The sequence below is a fragment of the Polyodon spathula genome, chromosome 2 (genome assembly GCF_017654505.1).
Source record: "Polyodon spathula isolate WHYD16114869_AA chromosome 2, ASM1765450v1, whole genome shotgun sequence".
NCBI lineage: Eukaryota > Metazoa > Chordata > Actinopteri > Acipenseriformes > Polyodontidae > Polyodon > Polyodon spathula.
The window spans coordinates 76,019,717-76,046,484 of NC_054535.1; the positions used below are offsets into that span (position 1 = coordinate 76,019,717).

The window sequence follows — 26,768 nt, forward strand, 5'->3', positions numbered from 1 at the left end:
ATTCAAATAGAAACCACAACAACTAAAACAGAGGAGTAACCAAACCAATGAACAGTCATTTGCAAAAAGTACAGCTCTGAAACCAGACAGCAGATGTAACCATCACATTGATGCAAAGATTAGAGATGCTATTTTTTTGTTTTGCAACTACAGCTACAGTATTTTAATAAAGGGATTTAATAAAAAGCACAGTCAGAGTCTTGGATGAGAGAATTTGGTTTTAAGTAATTAAAACCTGAATCTGCCCAGAAGAGTCATAGCTGTTTGAAACATTTTCTCTAAGCATTTTTCTCCAAGGCTAGTTCTTTGAAGGCAAAGAAAAGGATCTAAAACCAACACTCTTCCATAGACATCTGCGAGATCAGATACCAGCACATCAGGTGAAACAAAAACTGCAGGACATTTTTATTTTAGCTTTACATCACTAGAAACTCTTAATTGATGTGAAATACCAATACCAGTTATGAAACCACCAGTATGTCAAACATGGTATTGAAAAAACAAAAAACTTGGTAATTCAGCAATTATTTTTCTGAACTTTGCAGATGGTCTTCCATGGGTTTAATGTATTGATTAATCTCACAGTTTCTACAAATCCATAAGTATAACAGTTGAACCAAGATCAATGTACCACCTTGTATGCCCTGACTGCTATTTGTGTGTGTTGCAGAAGACAATGCAAATGCAATGATTATGAACAGTGGTTCTTAATGCATATGAATTAAAGATTAATAGTTTTATTCTTTGAAGCATAAGCTGCAATCATAATAACTTATTGACAAAAAGGTCTTCCCTGTATGCACACACACAAAGCCTCAAGCTAAGAAACTTGTTCTCATATTACTTCACACGTCTTTCACAAGTGAAAACTATATAATAAAAAAAAAAATATCTGCAAAATGCTAATGTCTACATTGTTGCCTCTTAACTCGTCATAGTGTGGATAGGCATTATCCTGTTGCCTTGTGGCAACATCAGTTGCAGGAATTTTAGCAACATTTAAATAATATTTTATATTTAAATAACATGAATTACATAAAAGTACAAAAAAGAAAATACAGATGTGAAATGTGCTGCCAACATCTGTGCACACTGTAAATAAAATGAATACCTTTAGTACTTGGACTTGGCCTTCAGTGGTTATGTCTTTTAACAGTTCACAAAATGATTGGCAAAGGGCTGCAGCATAATTCTGAAATGAAACAGAAAGTGAAACTCATTTGAATCAGTTGCAATCAGATTACAACAGTGGCACAATCAAAGGCTGAAACTTTTGCATCCCTTCCAGAAACTTGGATTTCAGTTGACTAGTCTGTGATTTTTGAGTAGGACTAGAGGAAATAAGCTAAAGCAAACTGTGGGAGAAAGTAATAGGCCAGTGTTTATCTTATTCACAATCCTTGACTTCGTTCTTAAAAATGAGCAGGTTTAGTCAAAACCCTCAGTGCCCAGAGTAATTATATATAACAAACTGAGGATTGCCATCGATGACTCAACCAGCAAGACATATCGCTCTTCTAGTTTTAAAGTAATAAAGAGAACAACATGAAACAGGTCAAACATTCCATAATGTGATCCAGGTAAAGCAATTACTGTACATAATGCACCAGCACAGGGCATAATGTATATTATGTGAAATGGAAATTATACAGTATATATCACTTTATAAATAAAAATGTTAAATACTGCACAGAGTTGCATGAACTTAAAGGGAACAGTGAGGCTCTGTGACTGTTCCTGAGGATACTCTCACAGTAAATGTCTCTAAATGGGTCATGCTTATTCAGTTTAACATAAGCATTAAAAAAATTACACTAGACAATTGAAAAGCACTGAACTCAGTTTGACGGGAATTGAATTTATTTCAAGAACCCCCACAAGCTTTTTAATCATAGGTACATTTTGTATGAAATATATGTCAAGAAAAAAAATGCAGTCCAAGATTAGCACTAATACTTGGATAAAGTCATCCATGACTAGCGCTAAATCAGGGTCTGTGAAACTAGCCATTTATGTCTTAACATGCCAAGTTAGCAAATCATGTACTGGTATCAAACAAGTCTAAAAAGTGACCATTTGAAGAATAAAAAAGTAAGATTAAAGTGTGTGGATTATTCTCTATTTTGCTATGCCAGTCTTTCCCTTTTAAAAAAATAAGAAATACAATTATTATTAAAATACTGAAGTAACTTACAAAAAAATGATGGTGATTAAGTAGATTCAAGAAAATGCACAGAGTCCTTTTCTTCAATCAGTTGCCAGGTTTATTGAAATATGCAGGGAGTCTGGTCCCAGGTACAGGACAAACAGAATACTCAACATTACAATGTTTGCATGACATTAAATACCGTTCTGTATAGATGGTCCACCTCCCCTTTCTCTGACACTTAACCAATGGTCAAGGTAATTTAATTTATTGTGTGAGTGTTAATGTGTGTGTGTCTGTGTGTGTAATCTAGTGTGACAACCTCTGAACTCAGTGCATTCTTCACACTCCTGGAGACAAAAGGTCCATACATCTGCCTTTTGTTATCTCCTTGCGACCCCCGTTGATGCCAGTGGGATTATCTCTTTCGATCTCTCTGAAGTCTTTAGAGCCTGTTCCCTTCTAGTCCACAGCATTGTTATCTCGTTAGCTTGCAGTCATTGTTGGGCAAGAGTTTGTAGACGCATCGTCTCTATCAATGGTTAGCAGTACATGCAATTTGAACCAAACAGTCTGCTATCTGCAATATTAGTCTCTTTTCAGAAAAGAACACCAGTATAGCTCTGCCAGTCCACATGCGTAGCAAACTGCTAATCAATTCTCAATCCATGTTTTCCAACAAATACTTTTAATTAAAACTTTAAGAAGACATTAGACAATATGGTGTTTTGAAGTCATTGTGGTAATTAGCAATATCTCTACATGGTTGCCAAGCATCCAAGTTGAATAGGAGGTCAAATTCAAGGATGCTCAACAAAATTCCCAATAGGTGGCTGTTATACCTTCAAAGTCAATTCAACAAATTGTCCCTGTGATACAGCAAAACCCAATACATCAAGCCTACTGCTCTTAGGACTGCTCCCATGGAAACCTCTCTTCTCAAAACCTTTGTTGTATTTGGTAGTTTTTATTTGTCAACCTCTGCTTCTTTTCTCCTGTGCTGTCAAGAGTTCTTTCAGCAACTGTCATTATAAAGCAAGCATATAATGACATTTCTAAAATTGAGAGGTTTAAACAGAAAATATTTTAAAGACTCAGCAGGTACCACAGACATGCTGTAGGGAAAGGGAAGCTCTGACTAGCACTTGCGCAGATGCATAACTTGAAGCGAGTCATCTGAGAAGTCAAATTCTGTTGGAAAAAAGGGGATGTATGCAGCTGACGGTGACAAAATAATGATGTGCAGATTCTGCAGCTGTCGGCTGGAATGGGAGTCGAGCGACACTGTCATTAAGCATTTAGTTCAAGTGGTGCAAACTTTATATATATATATATTTGCATTTTTATAGAGGGCATGGGCAATATTTACTGTAAATAGGCAGTTAATTAAAAATGGGGGACTATACGTTTCCGTTACTGCTGCGATTGAGAAATTATGGTAACAATTATTTCATTTAATATTTAATAAAAAATATGTATGTAGTTAAAACATGATGTATACTACACTATTATTGATATACAAATGTTTTTGTTTTATTAATATGTATATGTAATAAAACTAAAAATGAAATTTGTGACAAAATGAAAAATTATTAAAATAAATAAATAAATATTCACAAGACTCTACACATTATCACTGTTTGTTGGCAATATCCATGTGTAAAGGAGATTTACTACACCCACAAGAACAAATATTAAATGAGTACATACATAAATAATGCAGAGTACCTGTAAAAATTCAGACGAAGACAAGAAGATGTAAGCATTAACAATCTGGAAGCAGGTCCGAAGGTTTTCCGAACTCATTGCTGCAAAAGAATAAATCACAACCACAATCAATTAAAGCAAGTTAGGAACTTCACAGAACTATCCACACAGGTGGGCAGGAAAGACGTTAGAGACACCTTCAGTTCCTGCCAATAGTATCTCTTAAATATTTTCTAATGGTTCTATACTTTTTCCTTTTTTTTATTTACTAAATGAAATATATTTTCTTATTGCTTATATTAATGCTTTTTTTTCTGTATGACATTCACCACTATACGAAATGCTGACAACATAAGCCATTATCATAGGGCAGATTAATAAAATTATTTTTCATATCAAGTACATCCTGATAATATAATTTTGATATAAAAATCAGTGATATCTCCCTGAACCTTTTTAAATTAGTGTTATTATGATTATTAAGATGATTATTGAGCAGATGCCTTTATCCAAGGCGACTTACAGAGACTACGATGAGTGAACTATGCATCTGCTACAGAGTCACTCGCAACAACATCTCACCCAAAAGACGGAGCACAAGGAGGTTAAGTGACTTGCTCGGGGTCACAGCGAGTCAGTGGCTGAGCTGGGATTTGAACATGGGACCTCCTGGTTACAAGCTCTTTTCTTTAAACACTGGATCACACAGCCTCCTACAAGTTCACAAACTACATCCAAAGCCCCAAAAGAACAAATGTTGTGCTTTCAGTAATAATGGAATGCAGTGTGTCTCCATAAAAAGAAAAGTACAACTATAACCTTAAGGGCCTGAAACCAAAAAGTCACATGATCCCGATTCAGCAGCTATGTTAAGTCACAGATAGATACTGGCAGATAAAATTGAAGTGAGAGCTGGTTGAAAAAAACAAACAAATATATAAGCTCCCCTCATTGTGGCCATTGTGGTATTGGGCTTTTAAAGAACTGTCACCTGCACCTGTGGTGGTTTTGACAGACTCACTGAGAGCAGAAACTGACCCAAGACTGCCACAGCTACTGGAAGTAGGCTGATATTTGGGATATATATTGAACATTTGTAAAACTGCAACTAATTTTATAATGACTAATGTATTTAAAAAAAAATATAAAGTCAGCTGAAATATTAATCAAATTAAGAACAGGTTACAAGAATTTGAACTAAGAAAACTGAACAAGTGTTAATGTTAGGAAAAAGCTTGTATTTTTGCCTTTGTTATTAGTGTTAAACTCTTGGAAGCTGGTAAGACTTAAAAATAGGGCCTAACCTATCTTTAAATTCATAAAGACTATCATGCATGGAAGCTTGTAACCTTGGAAGAAGCAGGCACCTGGGGGAACTAAACACTAGGCTAGGTATTATCAAAAAGAAAAAGTAACCCTTTCTAGACATAACAGATGAATAAAACTAAAAAAGCTATGTTATACCTATTTGATTTTATTGCAACTAAGCACAGAGGTTTTAAAAAATATTTTGATCTAATAAGGAATAGAATGAAATTTCTCTGAAGAGAAATAATAGGTTGGAATTAAATAGAGACATCATTGTGACAAAGCGTAAACCCTGCACATGGGGAAATTGTATGTTTTTGTGTTAATTGTTAACATGATGATTTGATTAATTGTTTAGCTGCTGTGTTGCTCAACCGGGGACAAATACCCGTCTGCGTGGAGCAGCAGCTGAAAACAATCAGCTGTTCCAGCAGGGGGGTGGGCGTGTCTCAGCGGAGCGTCAGTATAAAAGCATGGCGATTGCTGTGATCGGAGCTGCTGCAAGGCCTGCCGTTTTCACGGCACATTCTGATTTGTAGTTTGTTGTCCTGCGTTTTATTTTGCACTTCTTGTACATCGTGATGTACTAGTCCTCTGTGCATTACCATCGCTGGTAACGTCACATGACCATCTTTATTTTACTTTCGTTTTCTGTTTGTTTGTGAATAAAACCTGCGCGCCTGTGCCCGCGTTTCAACACCACGTCTGTCTGTGCTTAATCAGCTGCTACCCACATGCGTGACACGAGAGAGACACTGTCACAATCATATTTGAACTAACAAGTGTTTTTGCCTGTTTGGGGCTTTAGTGCAATAAAAACAGTAATATCAAAAGTCTTAATAATGCTGCTATATTTCTCAATATTAACAAGCCTACAGTTTAATGGCTTCACAGTCAAGTTTCTTATTTAGAAAAGAAGTACGCTTGATCTGAAAGTAGTCTTTAAGCTAAACACAGGTATTCTAGAATTAAAACAGAATATACAGTACAGTATTGTAACAGTTATTGTAACAAAGTGTTACGTTTGAATACAAGACAATCAAATGTAAATTATTTGATAACTTCAGTACACAGTGGACCTACTGAAGAAAAACAAAACATTTTGTGACCTCTTTAACTGCTTGTAGCGGAGCGGTGCTGGGCATGCAAAGTGCTTTTTGACAGCTGAAGAGAGACTTGCTGTAATCAGCAGTTTTGAATCCATGGCCTTTCTATAATGAGCAATCTTTTTAAAAAATAATTAATGAAATACCTTTTGGTAACAGAATAAGGGAGTACATGGTGTAATGTCTGTTCTCCTCATTATATATTATAGATATTAAGGAAAACGTGGTAGCCGAAGCAAATTAGAAGAGTTGTCTACAGTATAAGCTCTATCAGGAAAGTAGCAATTTTAATTGGGCTGATTTAGTGAGCCAAAAATACGGAGGCTTTTGTATTAAAAAAGAAAAAGCAACTTTTGGACAGAGTTACATTTAAAATAAAAAAAAAAGCCACAGTGTTGCATTTATTTAAATTTTACTGCAGTAATAAAGAGGTATTATTTATATGGAAACTGTAAAGTTGAAAAGTAAAACAATTAAAAGTTTGTCTCAGACACTGCAGAAATCTGGAAGGGCATTAGACCTTCAAAAAGAATAAGGCTTAGTCTTTGGCACCTCCAAACAGTATTCGTTGTTGGCTCTTAATAGCGGGATTTGTATCAACCTTGAATGATAACCAACAGAAGTTGCTTTAAGAAAGACAAGAGTGCACAAACAATCCACTACAGGAGTCCAAAACATCTCTGTCCTTTTAAACATCTCCCCTGAGTTTAAGAGTGTGCTCAGAGCAATAAAAGAAGTGCGAAATCTGACAAGGTGTACGTTGATGTAGCCAAAGTCAGATACTGTCCTTCAATAAACTGGGGATTTGTTTATTTTGAATGAGATATTGTTTTAATGTTCAAACTAAATTCAAGAGACTATAGCAATGCATCAGAGAAAGGGAAAACACACAAAACGTTCAGATATATCAATAATCACTATTATATTTATATTGAAGTTAGCTACTGGAAACACACACAAACCTCTAATAGTAATGGCACAACACCTTGTGAAGAGCATTAACAAATGCATTTCATCTGTTAGATTTAAAACTCACCAATAACTTGTCACTTAAGAAACAGATTGCACATCTTATCTGCCATCTGTCTTTATTACACACAAAGCTACTATAATGCCGTGATACTCAACACTAAGCCAGCAGATGAAAGCCAATGTCTGCAGAAAGGATTTTAAATGATAAATATCCTTGTCTGCCAGTTTATCCACTACACTTCAAAACTAAATCTGAAGTTTGTTCTCTGGTTTGTTAAGCAAAAGTAGTTTAACATAAGTGTCTTTGGCTCCATCTTCTAATCTATATAGACTTGAGGTTATTAATGCCATCTATACACTCCCCTTAAGAAAAAGGAAGCAAAAAAAAAAAAAAAAAGAAGCACAACAAACATTGGCTATACTTCCCAACCCATTTCCCAAGCCCAAACTTGTGTTCTTGGTATACTGATATCACTTCACTGGAATCACCTACACATTGAAACTGAAAGAGAGTCATAAATGACTGGTCTTAATTTACATTCTGATTATTAACAAGGATATATTTTACTACATATGTTTTACAACACATTTAAAAAGCAGAAGCTTTTAGAAAACCTAAGCAGGGAGAAAAGACCACAAATAACCTTGGTAATGAGTAATAAAAGAATATCTGAACTAGATTATGAGCACAATTTGCAAATCAATAAAATAATGACCAGATTTACTTCCATCAGTGGCTTAAGTCCCCACTCGTCAAACATCAACAGATGACCAGTAGAATATATACCTAGCACTGAATCATAAGTGGCTCTGAAGAATGTTCTGAAGCACTAGGCAGCACTAAATGAATGACACAAATTACAGGAAGTACAGGCAAAGGCTCTTTTCTAACTAATGAAACCAAGTAATATTAACTATAAATGGCATACTTTTTAAAAGGTGAATATATTGTCTATTTTTAAATAAAATTGCTTTAGCTTTGTATTCCAAATGTTTTGTTTCTATGTGAAGAATATGGTGGGGGATTCCTTATGTTTAACCTTTTTACTACTCATTTGTAACATTATACAGTAGTCTCTGTGTATAGGAACACCTCCTCAGGGAACACTTCTTCTAAGAGAACACCCTTGTGCTGAAACGGATTTTTCCCCCTTGTAAGAGCTCCTCCTAAAGGAAAAGGAACTTTGCTTAAAAGAATATCTTTTTGGGGGCTCCCGAGTGGCGCATCCAGCAAAAGCGCTCCACGTGGAGGTCAGGATGTGCCCTATAGCCTGGGGATCGCAGGTTCGAGTCCAGGCTATGTCACAGCCGACCGTCACTGCCCAGGTAGGGAGGGCCTAGGTCAGCAGGGGAATCCACGGCTCACCACGCATCAGAGACCCTGATTGGATCCACGGCTCACCACGCATCAGAGACCCCGATTGGGTGCCTGTGGTTCCGCAGTGGAGCCTCCAGATCTGTGATGTCCTCCGGGACTATAGGTCTAGTGGCCTCGCTGTGGATCCGCAGCGCAAAAAATGACGGATTGGCAGGAGCACATTTTGAAGGACGCGTCCAGCCTCCGTTCCTAGAGTTGGCAGGGGGTCTGTGAGCAGTGAGAAGAGGATATAGATAATAATTGGGCACACTAAATGGGAGACGACTAAATTAAAAAAAAAAATAAATAAAATTAACGCCTTTTTGGCACCACTAATGATTCGTTCACAACTGATACAGTACTGTTTTGACTATTGTTAACTCATCATCAAACTTAAATTCAAATGGTTTACCGGTATTCCATCTTTTCAAATGTGACTTGTCATCGCGTGTCTTGAGACACACTGATTGGTTAATTCAAATCTTTCCAGAACCACCATCAACTCATTGCCTCATTTTGTATTCCGATTTCCACGAGTGCACCTCATCTCGACAAAATGGCGTGTAAAGAAACAGCAATTTGGTATTTTCCCCATTCTGCCAAGTTGCTGCTGTTGCATTTTTAATGTCTGTTGGGGTGCTTTTCTCTTACTTATTCTGTTAATTTCATATGTATTTCATAACAACTATTAAATATTTATTTATTTATTGATTGGTTTATATTGTGTCTGGTGGTCAACTCCGTCTTAAAAGAACTCTTTAGCTAAGAGAACACTTAATTTGCTTCCCAAGGGGTGTTCTCTTCGCCGGAGACTACTGTACTATGACTAATGTTTGTTGGGGTTATTTTCATAACCCTGATTCTCTGAAATAAAAAGATATAACAAAGCTGCTCAGCTGAGTCTGTGATGCAGTCATGCCCGCCCCCGAGGGTAAAAAGGACTGTGCGCACAGATCTCATAGTCATTTTCCCTTCAAGCCTGCTGCAAACATGGACGCAGTGACCAGTTACATTTGGTTACATTTCTATTTCAGGGAACCAGGGATGGTACCGGTCAGAACAGGGATGGTACTGGGTCGGGGACATTACCACCAGGTTTTTACAGGGACAGTATTGGGTCGGTACGGTACCACTTGGAACAGGGATAGTACCGGGTCGGTTTGGAACCTGTTCGGTGACTGTAGCACCGGGTCAGTATGGCACTGGTGGGGTCGCGGTTTGGTACAGTAGTGTGCCAGGTCAGTGACCTCGGTACTGCTCCACAGTTAGTAGATATTTTTAAAATCAAATATAATTTACGTAAAAACACAATAAATGTGAGAATCTATAGCAGAAAAAGTAACAATTACTTATCTGAATAGGATCTCAGTTCTTGAAAGGAAAAATCTGCAAGCAGTCCTTTATACCCTCGGGGGTGGGCATGACTACATCACATGCTTGGCTAAGCAGCTTTGTTACATCTTATTCAGGTTTCAGGTAAAATACTCATTTTCTTTTTCCATATTAAATACTCAAGCATGTAAAGCATTGTGTGCAACTTGCCAAACTGAAAGTTAGAAATTTACAAGCAAGTCATTTAAAGAGAGTTCAACTTTAAAGCAAGTCATGTATAAGAGAGTTCAACTTAAGTTAATGTGCATATTATGAATCACAAACTATTCAAGCATTATAGAAATATGCTCTCTGTAGAAAGTGTCATTGATTTTACTTGCCTTGGTGGAACCAATTAAATGAAAGGGCTGAATTCCCTAGATGATCCAATTTTAAAAGAAGAATAACGCTGCCAATACTTTCACAGATGCCTACAGTTAAAAACAAAAACAAAAAAAAAACAAAAAAAAAGCTCTTTCGGTTAATCTAAAGAGCTATGGGAGTACAGAATATTAAAAATATTTAAAGCGCAGCAAATGCTTGACAATGGCATTCTTTTGGATTTCAGGGATACTTGTTATCAACAAGAATCAATAGCATGAAAAAAAGGGGGAAAAAAAAACAACTTACCTTTGGTGGTTGCTTATAGCCTGTGTGCACTGATATTGTATTTTTATATAATTATACAGACTCAATTATGGTGGTTTAAGTTTTAAAAATATTTAGTCTATCATCACTTTGGGCTTCTACAGTTGCAGACATAGTATTGGGACCCTACGCTTATTATACCATAATTATAATTAATTATAATTCAAAGCAACAAATTAAAGGACAAGCATTTAGTATTTTTTGAAATTAAACAAAAGCAAAATAGACAATAATAATAATAATAATAATAATAATAATAATAATAATAATAATAATCTATTAAAAAACAAAATAAAAATAAAAACTTATTTCACTTAAAGAATTAGTTTGACAAAAGCATCGGCATCCGTACTTTAGTATTTCATGCATCCTACTTTTGCTTTTATCATGCTTTCAAATGCTTATGCAAATTCTTATACAGTATGTTGCATCTTGCTGGTGAAATCTGGGCCCATTCTGTCTTGTATATTTCCTTCAGCTCAGATTCTATTGGATTGAGATCTGGTGATTGCGAAGGCCATTCCAAAACTTTTTTCTTCAAGAATTCCAAAGTTGATTTAGCCATATGCTTTGGGTCATTTGTCTGCCAATCAGCCTACGAGCAGATGGAATTATTATACTCTGTGGAATGTTTTGATTAGGACTCCTCCAATTAACAGATTAAATCAGACCGATTAATCAACTAAATAGTTGATCGCAGATTAATTTCTTTTGCAATTTAAAACCAGGTAGTTTTTTTTTTGGGGGGGGGGAGGGGTTGGTTTTTTTGTTTTGGCTGGGCATTTTTAAATCCATTTCCCCTGCTGAGAAAGAATGCACCCTAGAAGGCTTCCTGCATCAGTTACTACAATCAAAACAGACTATTCACTTTAAAACTGTGTTGGTGAACAGGGAGTTTGTATGTTTAAGTCAATGTACAAAGTTAATTTCAAATAAATGCTTTTCTGTTTTCACGATTCCCTTCATTTGGCCTGGCATGGTTTCAGGCAAGTCTTTTACTAGTGCCACAAGCTGTGACTATAACGTTTTATTTGATTGATCTTAGTACTGTTAATATTACATTAGTGTGCAAGTTGTCCATGCATACTGATTTTTATTAGTTTATATTGTGGAACACGGGTAGGAGTGTTGTTTTAACCAATGTTTACCTGTTTCATGTTCCTAAAGTGTTTTTTTTTTTGTTTTTTTTTTAATGCCAAAAACCCAGAAGCCTCAAATATAATGTAAAAAATAAATAAAATAAAGGTTGTTCATATGGAAGTGTTATATATGGTATGTTTGCATCAAAGACAAAACAAATAAAAAATCAATTCTCAGTTCTTGTGCATTATATTTTGCTATTAAACTTGTTCATGGATTGATGTAGTTCTGTGAAAATGTGTTGCATTTACTGAAATAAAAACGCTGTTAATGATCAAATTCCCATTGGGCTTATGTTATTTTAGATTCTATTGAATTTTTACGTATTACTATGCAGGACAGCCACTATAAGATCATTCCCTTTATTAAAAATGTGCAGGGATGAATAAACTCATTAAATCAATTAACGCCCAAAAATCAACAGGTCAAAAATGAGCGGTTTGTGCACTGCATACCGACTATGGTATCACGCTCTGTAGCGTTCTCGGCGGACCGTTTCTGATGAAATTGACTGCTCGCGCCCCAGGTTGAAATTTGCAGTCAATTGATCTGCAGTTGCTCGCCTGTTTTGCCCTGCACTTTGAATTAATGCACGGATATCACAATCCTGGAGTATGCGCTTCCGCCCACTATTACCCTTTTCTGATGAGGTCTTTCCCTCAGAGTTCCATGCTGACATCACCTTAGACACCACTGCTCATGAAACATCATCAAGTTGAGCTGTCTTGGTAACAGAAGCTCCTACCAAACGCACCCAAACAATCACCCTTCTTTCAAAGTCACTAAGGTCTCCTTTTGCAGCGATGCTAGCCATAATTGTTGGCAACCAGACCAGGCCATTTTTATACATGACCTTAAGCATGCTGGGATGTTATTTGCTTAACGCATTAGCCACACCTGTGTGGAAGCCCTTGCTTTCAATATACTTGGTGTCCCTCGTCTACCCAGGTGTTTACATTTTTTTGTCCACTACCTGTGTGTGTGTGTTTGTGTGCGAGATATATATATACAGTACTGTGCAAAAGTTTTAGGCAGGTGTGAAAAAATGCTATAAAGTAAGAATGCTTTCAAAAATAGACATGTTAATAGTTTATATTTATCAATTAACAAAATGCAAAGTGAGTGAACAGAAGAAAAATCTACATCAAATCAATATTTGGTGTGACCACCCTTTGCCTTCAAAACAGCATCAATTCTTCTAGGTACACTTAAATACAGTTTTTGAAGGAACTCGGCAGATAGGTTGGCCCAAACATCTCGGAGAACTAACCACAGTTCTTCTGTGGATTTAGGGAGCCTCAGTTGCTTCTCTCTCTTCATGTAATCCCAGACAGACTCGATGATGTTGAGATCAGGGCTCTGTGGGGGCCATACCAGCACTTCCAGGACTCCTTGTTCTTCTTTACGCTGAAGATAGTTCTTAATGACCTTCGCTGTATGTTTGGGGTCGTTGTCATGCTGCAGAATAAATTTGGGGCCAATCAGATGCCTCCCTGATGGTATTGCATGATGGATAAGTATCTGCCTGTACTTCTCAGCACTGAGGAGACCATTAATTCTGACCAAATCCCCAACTTCATTTGCAGAAATGCAGCCCCAAACTTGCAAGGAACCTCCACCATGCTTCATTGTTGCCTGCAGACACTCATTCGTGTACCGCTCTCCAGCCCTTTGACGAACAAACTCCCTTCTGCTACAGCCAAATATTTCAAATTTTGACTCATCAGTCCAGAGCACCTGCTGCCATTTTTCTGCACCCCAGTTCCTGTGTTTTCGTGCATAGTCGAGTCGCTTGGCCTTGTTTCCATGTCGGAGGTATGGCTTTTTGGCCGCAAGTCTTCCCTGAAGGCCACTTCTGACCAGACTTCTCCGAACAGTAGATGGGTGTACCAGGGTCCCACTGTTTTTCTGCCAATTCTGATCTGCTGCAGTAAGTTTCCTTGGCCAACCACTGCGTCTACGGTCCTCAACGTTGCCTGTTTCTTTGTGTTTCTTTAAAAGAGCTTGGACAGCACATCTGGAAACCCCTGTCTGCCTTGAAATTTCTGCCTGGGAGAGACCTTGCTGATGCAGTATAACTACTGTGTCTTGTTGCTGTGCTCAGTCTTGCCATGGTGTATGACTTTTGACAGTAAACTGTCTTCAGCAACCTCACCTTGTTAGCCAAGTTCCTCACCCAGTTTTTTTCATCCTACACAGCCGTTTCTGTTTCAGTTAATGATTGTGTTTCAGCCTACCTATTGAATTGATGATCATTAGCACCTGTTTGGTATAATTGTTTAATCATACACCTGACTATATGCCTACAAAATCCCAGACTTTGTGCAAGTGTACCTAGAAGAATTGATGCTGTTTTGAAGGCAAAGGGTGGTCACACCAAAAAATGGATTCGATTTAGATTTTTCTTCTGTACACTCACTTTGCATTTAGTTAATTGATAAATATAATCTTTTAACATGTCTATTTTTTAAAGCATTCTTACTTTATAGCATTTTTTCACACCTGCCTAAAACTTTTGCACAGTACTGTATATACACACACACAGTGCCTATAGAAAGTCTACACCCCCTTTCAAAATGTTCACCTTTTGTTGTCTTATGGCCTGCATTAAAATGTTTTTTTCTTTCATTTATCTACACATCCTACCCCACAACTTCCAAGTGAAAGAAATATTCTAGAAATTTGGAGAAAATTAATTAAAAATAAAAACTGAAATAGTTTGGCTGGGTAAGTGTCCACTCTCCTTGTAATAGCAATCCTAAATTAGCTCAGGTGTAACCAATCACCTCCAAAATCACACACCAAGTTAAGTGGCCTCAAAGCATTACGTGCTTTGGTGTCCAATGACTCTGTGTGTACTGTTACTCTTTGAGACTCCATGAATGTTTTTTAAATCTGGTGAAGATATCCCACTATTAAATATATATAGCCTAGACTTTCTATATATATATATATATATATATATATATATATATATATATATATATATATATAGATATATATATATATATACATATATATATATAGACACACACACACACACACATACACACACACACACACTTTTTGTTCTTTGTACTACAGGTGATAAACTGAAGACGTGAGCAATCACCATAGCTTGTTTAAACAAATGTTTAGAGCCCACTTGAAACAAAATACCTGGACCATTAGTATTTACTGTATTCCAGTTTCCTGCAGTAAACAACGTGCATTTTCATACAGAGGAAAAAGGAAACGCCCAATTTAAATGACTGGAATTGATAGTAAGAATTTGAGCATGTTATAGACTTCTATACAAGACATTTCCTTTTTCATTGTTGCTCGCTTTAATGAATGTGTCTTTTTGCAGTTTCTCCTTTTTTGAAGACTACAAACTTCATCTCTAGGTTGCCGATAAGTGTTTGCTGCACTGTTCTCATTACAGTGGCCCCCTGACACCAAGTGCCTCTTCACGTGAGCCAGGGTTAGGAATAATATTTCACACAAATTAGCATGGAACTCTCTAGGTGCACATTCAGAGCAGCATGGGAGATTTATGCTTGCTACTGAAAGTCATGAAGGAGGCACTTACTGTGGCATGCTTTTATTCCACTTATATTTACAAAACCATCCTCCGTATAATTGCTGGGTAATGTTTAAATAAACCAGTCCACAGTAAAATGGTCCCACAGGAATTGGCAGCATTATAAAGCAAAGCGGTTGGGCTTTTAATAACAAAAGACAATATGGCAGTACTGTAGCACAAGCAACGTACTCTAGCTCATTCAAAAAGGTAACACTATGCTGTTCTTGGAACATATTTTATTCAGGAACATCATTTTAAAAGATGGTAAGATGCCAAATCGGCAGTCTGGAATTCCAGTCACCCCAGTGTTACAGTGGGAGCATTCTCTTAAAATGTAAAAGAGCAGTTACTGTGCCTGCTGTATGATTTCAGCATGACTAATTCATTCACAATATAAAATACAGTTTTGAGTGCTACAGTCTCATGCAGCTGCAACAGATTGGACATAACTGAACATGAAATCAGGCCTACCTAAGATATCAGAGACTATTCCAAGACATATTGTACAAGCCTCAAAACAGAACATGCAGTGATGCAAGTTAGGGCTGACCAGCTCAGTGAGGTGGGGTAAGAGAATGCTTTGAAGAGCACAGCAGCAGTGACTTCACACCTGTTCCGATACCAGTCTCTTGCTGGACTTGTTTTTGGCAGGGTGATCTGCATGCATGTTTTGAATGAGCATTATTTTTGCAGTTTTAAGGTTGTATTGAGCATAATATACAATGTGAAAGATAAATATTTATTTCAAAAGACACGCAACCCTTTTCCAGGACGGCTGCGACTTAATAAAGCAGCCTGTCACAAAATCACAATCTTATTTCTGGACCTGTTTTGTGTGTTTAAATAAAAAAAAAAAAACTGCAGGACTACAGTTTAAATGTCATATATCAAAGACACTATATTGCATAATAAACACTAGTAGGGTCAAGAGCAACAACTGAAAATTAAACTGAAGATGTCTTCATAAATCTTCTACAGAACCAATACCAATTCCCAGAGTTATGAATCATCTGCCTTATTATAGGCTATCAACTATAGGTAGCAAGCTCATAAATCGAGACATGCTTGAAAGACAGCAGGTGCTATCAGGCTGTCATTGAATGTTACTCGCACCTTCTTTCATATGGCTAAGGGACACTGTTTTGGACATGTAAGCATATTGGATTCAACAGTGATATATAACTGACATGAAATTTAATGTGGCATTTCCATCATCCAATTTAAACAAGGAATGCAAAATCAAAGTCTGTGGTTTAAGTTGGGGAAAACTAACAGCCTGATCACAGAGAGCTTACATATGATTTGACATAGTAGGGATGCCACAATAATATAATTTAGAAATGTATTGTTTTTAAAAAAGTTACAATAATCATAATGTTCCGTCAAAGTATTTCTAATGAGCTGTATATTAGCACTGATTTATTTTTAAGTGTATTGTATATATTCACAATTCACTATATTCTTGAAAAAAAAAAGTTAGTTAAAAATGTAACCATTACCGAATGGGTATTTACATCCCAAAAACAAGAAAACCTGAAGATATAACCATGCTGCTCAACCAAGCCTGTGATGCAGTCATGCCAGCCCCCGAGGGTATAAAGGACTGCGCTCACAGATCTCAGCGTCATTTTTACTTCAAGCCTGCACAACCATGGACACAGCGACCATGAAGGTTAATGGTTAAATTTCTATTTCAGAACCAGGGTTATAATAATAACCTAATGTTCCCATTCAAGTACGAAATGTAACCATTACCGAATGGGTCACTATACCCGAGCCATCACAAGGGCAAGGTTGCCAGATGACCGGAATGCTACAAGGCTAGTCCGAGGCTGCTTTGTGCATTACCATTCGTAAACAGAGTAACAATTAGCTAGGGCTAAAATACTGAGGGAGAAACTCACCTATATGCCTATATTGTAAGGGTCGACTGAGAAGACGCCCTTAACACCCTAGTTCCAAAACTGCGGTTTTGAGGATCCACGACATTAAGTCTGTAGAACCTAATAAAGGTATGGGGCAGTAGCCCACACCACTGCAGTCTAAAATGTCCTTTACAGATGCATCCTGGAATAAAGCCCACAAAGTCCCTGGTGGAATGAATGGAGTTGGCTCGCTCATAGGCAGTCCTGACTATGTCTGCTATCTATTTGGACAGCCTCTTCTTAGACAGGGCTTGACCTTGGGACTTCGCCTTATAGGGGACAAAAAAATGTTTGGACTGTCTCCAACTTTTTGCGAGCATAATTTACATTAAGTTCTGTGTGGGCGTCTGCCTGTGCTGAAGACTGGGTATAAATTAGCCAGTCTTCCACATAATTGAGCATTGATGCCTTTGATTTTCAATGGGGCTAGAATAGAGAGGCCACATGGCAAGACCCAGAACTTGTATGCTGTTCCCTGAAAGGCGAACCGCAGGTACTTCCTGTGCACTGGTTTTATGGGGATGTGGAAATAGGAGTCTTTGAGGTCTACCATAGTGAACCAGTCGTCATCTGTTGCATTGTCAACATCTTAACCTGCAGAAACTGCGGTTCACCAGTGCCTCCTTTGCGTGCTCTGGCCCCAGGCTGGAAGAGTATTTGCCGTTCTTATCCTCAATAGACAGACTGGCCTTGTATGTGTCGCTGTGACAAAACCCAGGCATGATGTAAGTAGCAGTGCAGTGCACAGTAACAATGTACAGGTGCTGCCTCAGTCTGCTTAGAGACAGTAGTGGGGGGCTGTTCAAGACCCGAACAAGACCGGCTTGGTATCAGACCGGGACCCAAGTACCGGTTGGTACTGGTTTAGTGACTTTGAGCACCGGGTCAGTACAATACAGTACTGGTTGAAACCATGCCAGTTCCGGTTCGGTGACTGTAGCACCGGGTCGGAAAGGGGACAGTATCAGGTCCAACCAACATGGATTTATACTATAATTTCTACAACAGTCTGAAATAGCCTGAGGATTCATTTAAAATGGATATATCAGGATTTGAAAAAACAGTCTGATCTATAGTATTTCTATAACCTCTATAACCCTATTTGCAACTTACAGTGCAAATCTATTAATTACTAAGATCCAACATAAAAAAAATATAAATGATAACACTGGATTAACCTGTATACTTATTTTCAGTACTTAAAGAGCTTTTGTGCTGCTAATTAGGGACATCTAATTATTTACATTAATTCTCCAACCTGGTACTAAAATAGAACACCATGCTTAGGTTATGATATAAAGTAAGGCTTAATTTAAAAGTAGTAATTTCCTATGAATTGCAATAAGGTTTTATATAATTGCATAGGAATAACATCTAAATAATTGTTTAGTTGTTCTTTTGTAATGCTGAAGATAACGTAAAAAAAAAATGTGCATCATTTCATAATGAATTCAAGTGCAACACCACAGGAGGCGATAGAATGTAATGCATTGGAGTTCATATTAAATGTGCCACCAGATACTATGCTTAAATACACAACACTGGGTTTGTCTAACAATCTTAACCAGCAAACCTTCCTAAATCACCAATAATCTAATCCAATTTTCAAAAGATCAGAGCGTATTTAAAGAGATGTTTGCTGATACAGTATATCTGCATTCTACATACCATTAATATATGTATTGATCTATCTAGCTAGTCTATCTACTTGTCTATTTATTCTATCCACCCTATCTCTCTACCACCCTATCCATTTCTCTATCTACCACCCTATCTACAGTGTCTACCACCCTATCTCTCTATCTACAGTATCTACTACCCTATTTGTCACTCTATCCAGTAGCTACAATCCTATCTAGCTCTCTAGCTATAGTATCTACCTCTCTATCAATCCATCTGATTTTAATAACTTCTACAGGTTCTTCAGTGCTTGCTGAAATGTCTTCCAGGTCTTCTCACATTATTACCTCAATCCTTTATCAGCTGGAAGGCTATAAGTTCAGAACTGGAAAGCCTTTGGGAAATTACAAAGCAGACATAAACTAGATATTACTGAGATCCATCTGCTATTTACAGTTAATTTCCTACTCAGGTCAGAGAGTAGACGGTGACACATCAGTTTACACCGCAAGGCAAAACCTTTATTGATTAACCATTGAGTGCAATAGACCAGAAGAACGATCTGAACTCAAAACAGCAGCAAGTTTTTTGGATATGGATCAACGGTAGCTAATAAACACAGACACAAAAATAAAACTCAATAAAAAGTGAACTTAGCAGAATTAATTCTAAAACTGAAACTTAATTGTAGCTAAATGTGGATATGCTTACCTAACAGGGCAGGCATGTTCTGAAAGATTCTCAGTAGCTCGGGTGTGATGGATGGGCTGTTCTCCAGTGTCACTAACCTAGAAACAAATCAAAGTCACATGATTCAGAGGGAACTTATGGCTCTAGAGAGTTGTGAAAACAAGCCAGTACCAGTTGTTCCACGTAATTAGCCATGTCAAAAGATGTGTTGCTTGTTTAAACAAACTTTGTCTGATGGCACACAGCTTCATTAAAACTTTGGAGATTATTTCAACATCTAACACATTTTGGTAGAACAGTTTTTAGACAAACTGGTGTGGAAGTACAGTATATTATTAATAGTGTTGGGACGAACACAGGATTTCCCTGTTCGAACATTTGCTCATTTTAAAAAGTAATAAAAGCCATTAGATTGCTCTGAGACAGCATAGCAGCAGCAGGGGGGCGTGGCTCCTGCGTGCGTGCGCATGCTTTTATTTTACAACAACATGTTACATTAAACACGTTAAAGTAGAAAAATATCCCAGGAGTAAAGAATAATTGCAAGGTATTTTTGTCATTTTTAGCGAATACGAACATCCGATTTTTGTCTGACTGTTCGTCCCAGCACTAATTATTAACTTGTTTTTTTCACAACCTTTGTTTTAATACAAAACCCTCAGAACAAACTCTTTCACAACCAGGGAACTACACTCTACTGCTTGCATGTTTTTACTATTTGCAATTTCAATGAGGCTGATTAGTAAACGTTTTCACATTTTCTTTTAAAATGCTTAGCGATTCTGAAAGCATGGCACATTAACAAAACACCCACAATAAAAAGGGTTGTGTTTGCAAAAAACAATAGATTTCCTTAGTAACCATCCCTCTAATATGCCACTGTGATGTTAAACTGATGTTTAAAATACTTAATATTCTCATATAAATCCCAAGTATCAATTTATGCATTTTATTTTGTTTAGACCTAACATACAAAGCCAAAAAAACAAAGACCTTAGTGCACACAGATGCAGCAGAAAATTACTTTAATGTACAATTTTAAAAAATGCTTTTAGTATCCATAGAAACTTACTTAAACAAGCCAGTGACTTTCATCACAGAACCTGAGACAATTTAGCCTGAAAGAAACAACAAGGCCCAGAAACAGTGCAGGTCCATCACATACAGTATCTTTGTGAGGACACTTATCATTTCGAACATCCGACGACTTTTTGAAGACACTAAAAAAAATGCTTTCACCCTCATCAAGGTTTGTCCTCACTGAGTAGCAATCAACATGCCAGCTATAAAGCAACCATCACATCAACCTGCAATCAATCTTCAAGCAGAAACCAGTACGCAGATGGTTTCTCTTGGCTATGTCATTTTGCAATCAACAGTTGTTATTTTTTTAAATATTACAATTTCATTGCATCTGGAGACATGAAAATGTTATACTAATCAAACTGGATAGAACACAGTTTAAATGTCCACTTAACAATTCCCTATATAAAAGTCTACAACAAAACGATGCAACACACTGGGTGCGTTAAGTGAGGAAGCGGCTCAGAGCGGCTCAGTAGAAGAATCAACTTGACGACTTGCTCGGAGCGCTCCCGAGGATTTTTCATCAGTGATCAGAGTGAGCGAACGGAATGGCCACCTGCAGGAAACAAGTGGAGATGACAGGCAGGATTGACAAATACGTGTGTCAAGAACGATGAACTGGTTTCGACTTATGAAGTTATGTATTAATTGGCTAAATACGATGGTAAAAATTGTTGTTTTCGAATTTGTTTCATTTAATTTCATTTTTTAAAAATGTAGAGCTGTTTTACGGTTATTAATGTATTATTATTATTATTGGGCTTATAGTATTAATATTACTTATAATTTTCATGTTAATGTTAATGCCAACATTAATACCAACGTTGATACCAACATTAATACCAACATTATTAATGTTGGTATTAAACGCAGCCAGACATGAGGTTCAGTCCAAACAGAGCGCCGAACTCAGTGAGGTACAGCAGGGGACAGTAACTTCACACTGTATTAAACCTGTGTGGTTTGTGTTTTGTGACAGGTAAACGGCTTAGCGTAGTTAGGTTTTGTGTTTATTAAAAAGTATGCGTAAGCGTGAAAACTTCCATTTGTGTGTCCAGGGTCCTGTTTGAAAGGGGCAACGATTCCAGTCGTTTTACATTAGTTAAAGTTCATTCTTAAGTCAAGGATCTGCCTATAGAAATAAGTACCGGAGGATCTTCTGTGCACGATTATATGATCACTAACCTACATATTAGAAAAAAATACACTACTGTGCAAATAAGGTACAATGCAAAGATGATGTGTTAGAAGTAACCTGCGTGTCCTGTATCAATTGATATTTATAACTCTAAGCTCATGCATGTTAGTAGAATCCAATGATCATAAATACTGTCATTGTAGAGCTGACAGTAGGTGTCACTACAGTTTGTAACCAGTGATGATTGTGTGTGTGTGTGTGTGTGTGTGTGTATTTAATATATATATATATATATATATATATATATATATGACACACACACACACACACAGTGCCTTGCAAAAGTATTCAGACCCCTGACCAATTCTCTCATATTACCGAATTACAAATGGTACATTGAAATTTCGTTTTGTTTGATATTTTATTTTTGAACACTGAAACTCTGAATCAATTATTGTACGGTGACATTGGTTTAATGTTGGGAAATATTTTTAAGAAAAATAAAAAACTGAAATATCTTGCTTGCATAAGTATTCAACCCCTGTGCTGTGGAAGCTCCCAGTTTGCACCGATGAAAGAAATTGCCCTAATGAGGACACAATTACCTTACCATTGGCCTCCACCTGTGAACCATTAAAGTTGCTGTCACATTTTCTGGATAAAAACCCCACTGTTGAAGGATCATTGGTAAGGCTGTGAATCTGAAGGAAAATGAAGACCAAAGAGCATTCTACAGAAGTTAGAGATAAAGTAATACAAATGCACAGATTAGGGAAAGGGTACAAAATAATATCCAAGTGTTTGGATATCCCAGCGAGCACAATTAGATCAATAATCAGGAAGTGGAAGCTGCATCACACCGCCCAGGCACTGCCAAGAAAAGGCCGTCCCTCAAAACTCAGCGCTCAAACAAGAAGGAGACTTGTGAGAGAAGCCACAGAGAGGCCAACAATCACTTTGAAGGAGCTACAGAGTTCAGTGGCTGGGAGTGGAGTAATGGTGCACCAGTCAACCATATCAAGAGCTCTGCATAACACTGGCCTGTATGGGAGGGTGGCAAGAAAAAAGCCATTACTCAAAAAGTACCATCTGAAAGAGCGTCTAGTTTGCCAGAAAGCATGAGAGTGACCCAGCTGAGATGTGGGAAAAGGTTTTGTGATCAGATGAGACCAAGATAGAGCTTTTTGGCCAAAACTCAAAGCGCTATGTGTGGCGCAAACCTAACAACTGCCCATGCCTCAAGACACACCATCCCTACAGTGAAGTATGGTGGTGGCAGCATCATGCTGTGGGGATGCTTCTCATCAGCAGGGACTGGGCATCTTGTTACAATTGAAGGAAGAATGGATGGAGCAAAATACAGGAAAATACTGCAAGAGAATCTGCTTCAGTCTGCTAAAAAACTGAAGTTTGGGAGGAAATTCACCTTTCAGCAGGACAACGACCCCAAGCACAAGGCCAAAGCAACACTGGAGTGGCTCAAGAACAAAAAGGTGAATGTCCTACAGTGGCCCAGTCAAAGTCCTGATCTCAATCTCATTGAGAATCTGTGGCACTATTTGAAAATTGAGGTCCACAAGCGTCGTCCAACCAACCTGAACAACCTGGAGCAAATCTGCCAAGAAGAATGGGCCAAAATCACTCCGACACTATGTGCAAAGCTGGTACATACTTACCCCAAAAGACTTAAAGCTGTTATTGCAGCGAAAGGTGGCTCTACCAATTATTAATGTGTGGGGGTTGAATACTTATGCAAGCAAGATATTTCAGTTTTTTATTTTTCTTAAAAATATTTCCCAACATAAAACCAATGTCACCTTACAATAATTGATTTTGTGTTTAAGTGTTTTACAATAAAATATCGAACAGAACGAAATTTCAATGTACCATTTGTAATTCAATAATATGAGAAAATTGGTCAGGGGTCTGAATATTTTTGCAAGGCACTGTGTGTGTGTGTGTGTGTGTGTGTGTATATATATATATATAATTGTAAATTGTAAAACTCTCTGAGGTTCGTTGCCCTTTTAAAACAGGTCCCAGGACACACAGATGGACCAATTAACCAAAACAATACACATTTTACGCAAGGAGGACATTAACCCCCTCCCTGCTGTATTACAAATATATATATATATATATATATATATATATATATATATATATATATATATATATATATATATATATTATATATATATATACACACACACACACACACACACATACACACACACAGTGCCTACAGAAAGTCTACACCCCCTATCAAAATGTTCACCTTTTGTTGCCTACAGCCTGGAATTAAAATGCATTAAAATAGTGTTTTTTCAAAATTTTCACCTTTTGTTGTCTTATAGCCTGCATTAAAATGTTTTTATTTATCTACACATCCTACCCCACAACTTCCAAGTGAAAGAAATATTCTAGAAATTTGGAGAAAATTAATTAAAAATAAAAACTGAAATAGCTTGGCTGGGCAAGTGTCCACCCTCTTTGTAATAGCAATCCTAAATTAGCTTAGGTGTAACCAATTGCCTTCAAAATCATACACCAAATTAAGAGCCCTCCACCTGTGTTAAATTGTAGTGATTCACATGATTTCAGGATATATTCAGCAGTTCCTGTAGGTTCCCTCTGCTGGGTAGTGCATTTCAAAGCAAAGACTCAACCATCAGCACCAAGGCGCTTTCAAAAGAACTCCGGAACAAAGTTGTTGAAAGGCACAGATCAGGGGATGGGTATAAAAAAAAAAATATCAAAAGGCCTTGAATATCCCTTGGAGCACAGTCAAGATGATTATTAAGAAGTGGAAGGTGTATGGCACCACTAAAACCTTGCCTAGATCAGGCAGTCCCTCCAAACTGGATGACCGAGCAAGAAGGGGACTGATCAGAGAGGCTACCAAGAGGCCAGTGGTGACTTTGCAAGAGCTACAGGCTTTTATGGCCAAGCACTCCACAAATCAGGTCTGGATGGTAGGATGGCAAGAAGAAAGCCATTACTCAATCCCACCTTGAATCAGGGTTGAACTAGGACAAAAATAAGTGTTTATGTGTCTTTTACATCATGTGGCACGAGTTTTCAAAACACCAGACTTAATTTTACATTAAAAAAGACTGGGGACTTATCGTTTTTTGGCCTGAATACAAAGCGTTATGTTTGGCGAAAACCCAACACTTTTGCATCACGCAAAGAACACCATCCTTACTGTGAAGAACGGTGGTGGCGCAATCATATTATTGGGATGTTTCTCATCGGCAGAGACTGGGGCACTTGTCACAGAAGGGAAAATGAATGGAGCAAAGTACAGAGAAGTCCTTGAGGAAAACCTGCTGCCCTCTGCAAGAAAGCTGAAACTGGGACGAAAGTTCACCTTTCAGCATGACAACGACCCAAAGCACACAGCCAAAGCTACACTGGAGTGGCAAAGTAACAAAAAGGTAAACGTCCTTTTGTGGCCCAGTCAGAGCCCCGACCTAAATCCAATCGAAAATTTGTGACATGACTTGAAAATTGCTGTCCATCAACGCTCCCCAAGGAACTTGACAGAGCTTGAACAGTTTTGTAAAGAAGAATGGTCAAATATTGCCAAATCTAGGTGTGCAAAGTTGGTAGAGACCTATCCCAAAATACTCACAGCTGTAATTGCTGCCAAAGGTGCTTCCACCAATTATTAACTCAGGGGGGTGTAAATTCGTGAACAAATTGTGAAAAAAAGTTCAAGGAGGTGTAGACTTTCTATAGGCACTGTATACAATTAAAAAAAAAAAAAAAGTGAAGATAGGGAGGGCGGCAAAAATCTTTGCGCAGGCCCTGCCCTCAGTGACCGTGTTATCAGGTTTAACCTATTTGATTAATTGATCTTATGACCCTTTTAAGGTCTGGGATTTCACATTTTAAAAAGTCAATAAAGTGTTGCTTCCACTTAGATTTCAACCAAATCATTAAAATTTAGCTCATGCTATGCTGTCAGTGGGGCCCTTTGTGACATTTGTATACAAACTATACAGTGTTGTTTGTTTAACGCTGGCTAACAATGAACACAAACAATTGAAGATCATAAAAAGCGATGTATCCTATACTTACCATAATTCTAAACCATCCTCTAGCAGATAGACATGTGGAGGCTGGGTGACATCTGTGCTCAGCTGAATAACTGGTAAGAGGAATGGATACAGGTTCTTGCTTTCTGCTCCTAAACCCTATGAAATAAAATGCAGGGGGTAAAAACACCACAATAGTTAAAAATCTTGGAAAAAAAAAAAACATAATTGCCATTAACCCTAAGGGAATTTTTTTTATTTACTCAAAAGGGCAGAGTTTTATTTTTGGTATTTCTAACATGTAATGTATTCTGTTTGCTATAGAAAATGTTCAACCAACATTTTTATTTTTTTAATTTTTTTTAAATGAAGACAGAATGCTAAAAAGGCTTATTCCTTAAAGGGTATCAGGAGCATGAAATATTAGACATCATCAATATGACCGGATGCTCGAATGGAGTAACCCACATTAGCTATTTTTCCATGGGGTCGGGCCCACAAGATGCTCTAGCACATAAAGCTTTTGGGAACCACTGGATTTAACAATGGCTAGTATCACCACTAGTCATCTGGCTCCAAAGCATAACAACTTTAACATAACCCACCACATATGGACAGCAGATGAAACAAATCCCACTTCACCTCATGGACAGTGTGATATTCTGCCATGGTATTACTCTACAATGCTCCGAGGAAATAAAAAAAGGGAAGCACTCTTTACACACTGAAATTGACAAACAACATTGTTTTATGTGCGCAACATTAGTGACACGCTTCTCAGCACAAGACCTATACAAATCAATATACCAATAGACTTGGTTTCAATTTTTCAGACAATTTGAAATGAATGTGTCAGTATTAACTATGGGACCCTCTGTGGTGGAAGCAATCTCAGTATCTAATCATGCAGCAGATGACATCTCTGATGTCGCAAGGAGGGTTACAA

General features: G+C 37.5%; 1 protein-coding gene across 1 annotated transcript in view; it reads right to left on the reverse strand.

The window, feature by feature from the left end:
- The window catches only part of LOC121300752 (importin-11-like), a 183,471-nt gene that overhangs the window by 84,332 nt on the left and 72,371 nt on the right, over positions 1–26,768 (reverse strand). Inside the window, exons 21-24 of the mRNA XM_041229541.1 lie at positions 25,866–25,981; positions 19,577–19,653; positions 3,875–3,954; positions 1,112–1,192 (exon numbers count right to left, since the gene is read on the reverse strand). Of these exons, the coding sequence (XP_041085475.1) occupies positions 1,112–1,192; positions 3,875–3,954; positions 19,577–19,653; positions 25,866–25,981 (354 nt within the window). The remainder of the gene's footprint in view (positions 1–1,111; positions 1,193–3,874; positions 3,955–19,576; positions 19,654–25,865; positions 25,982–26,768) is intronic.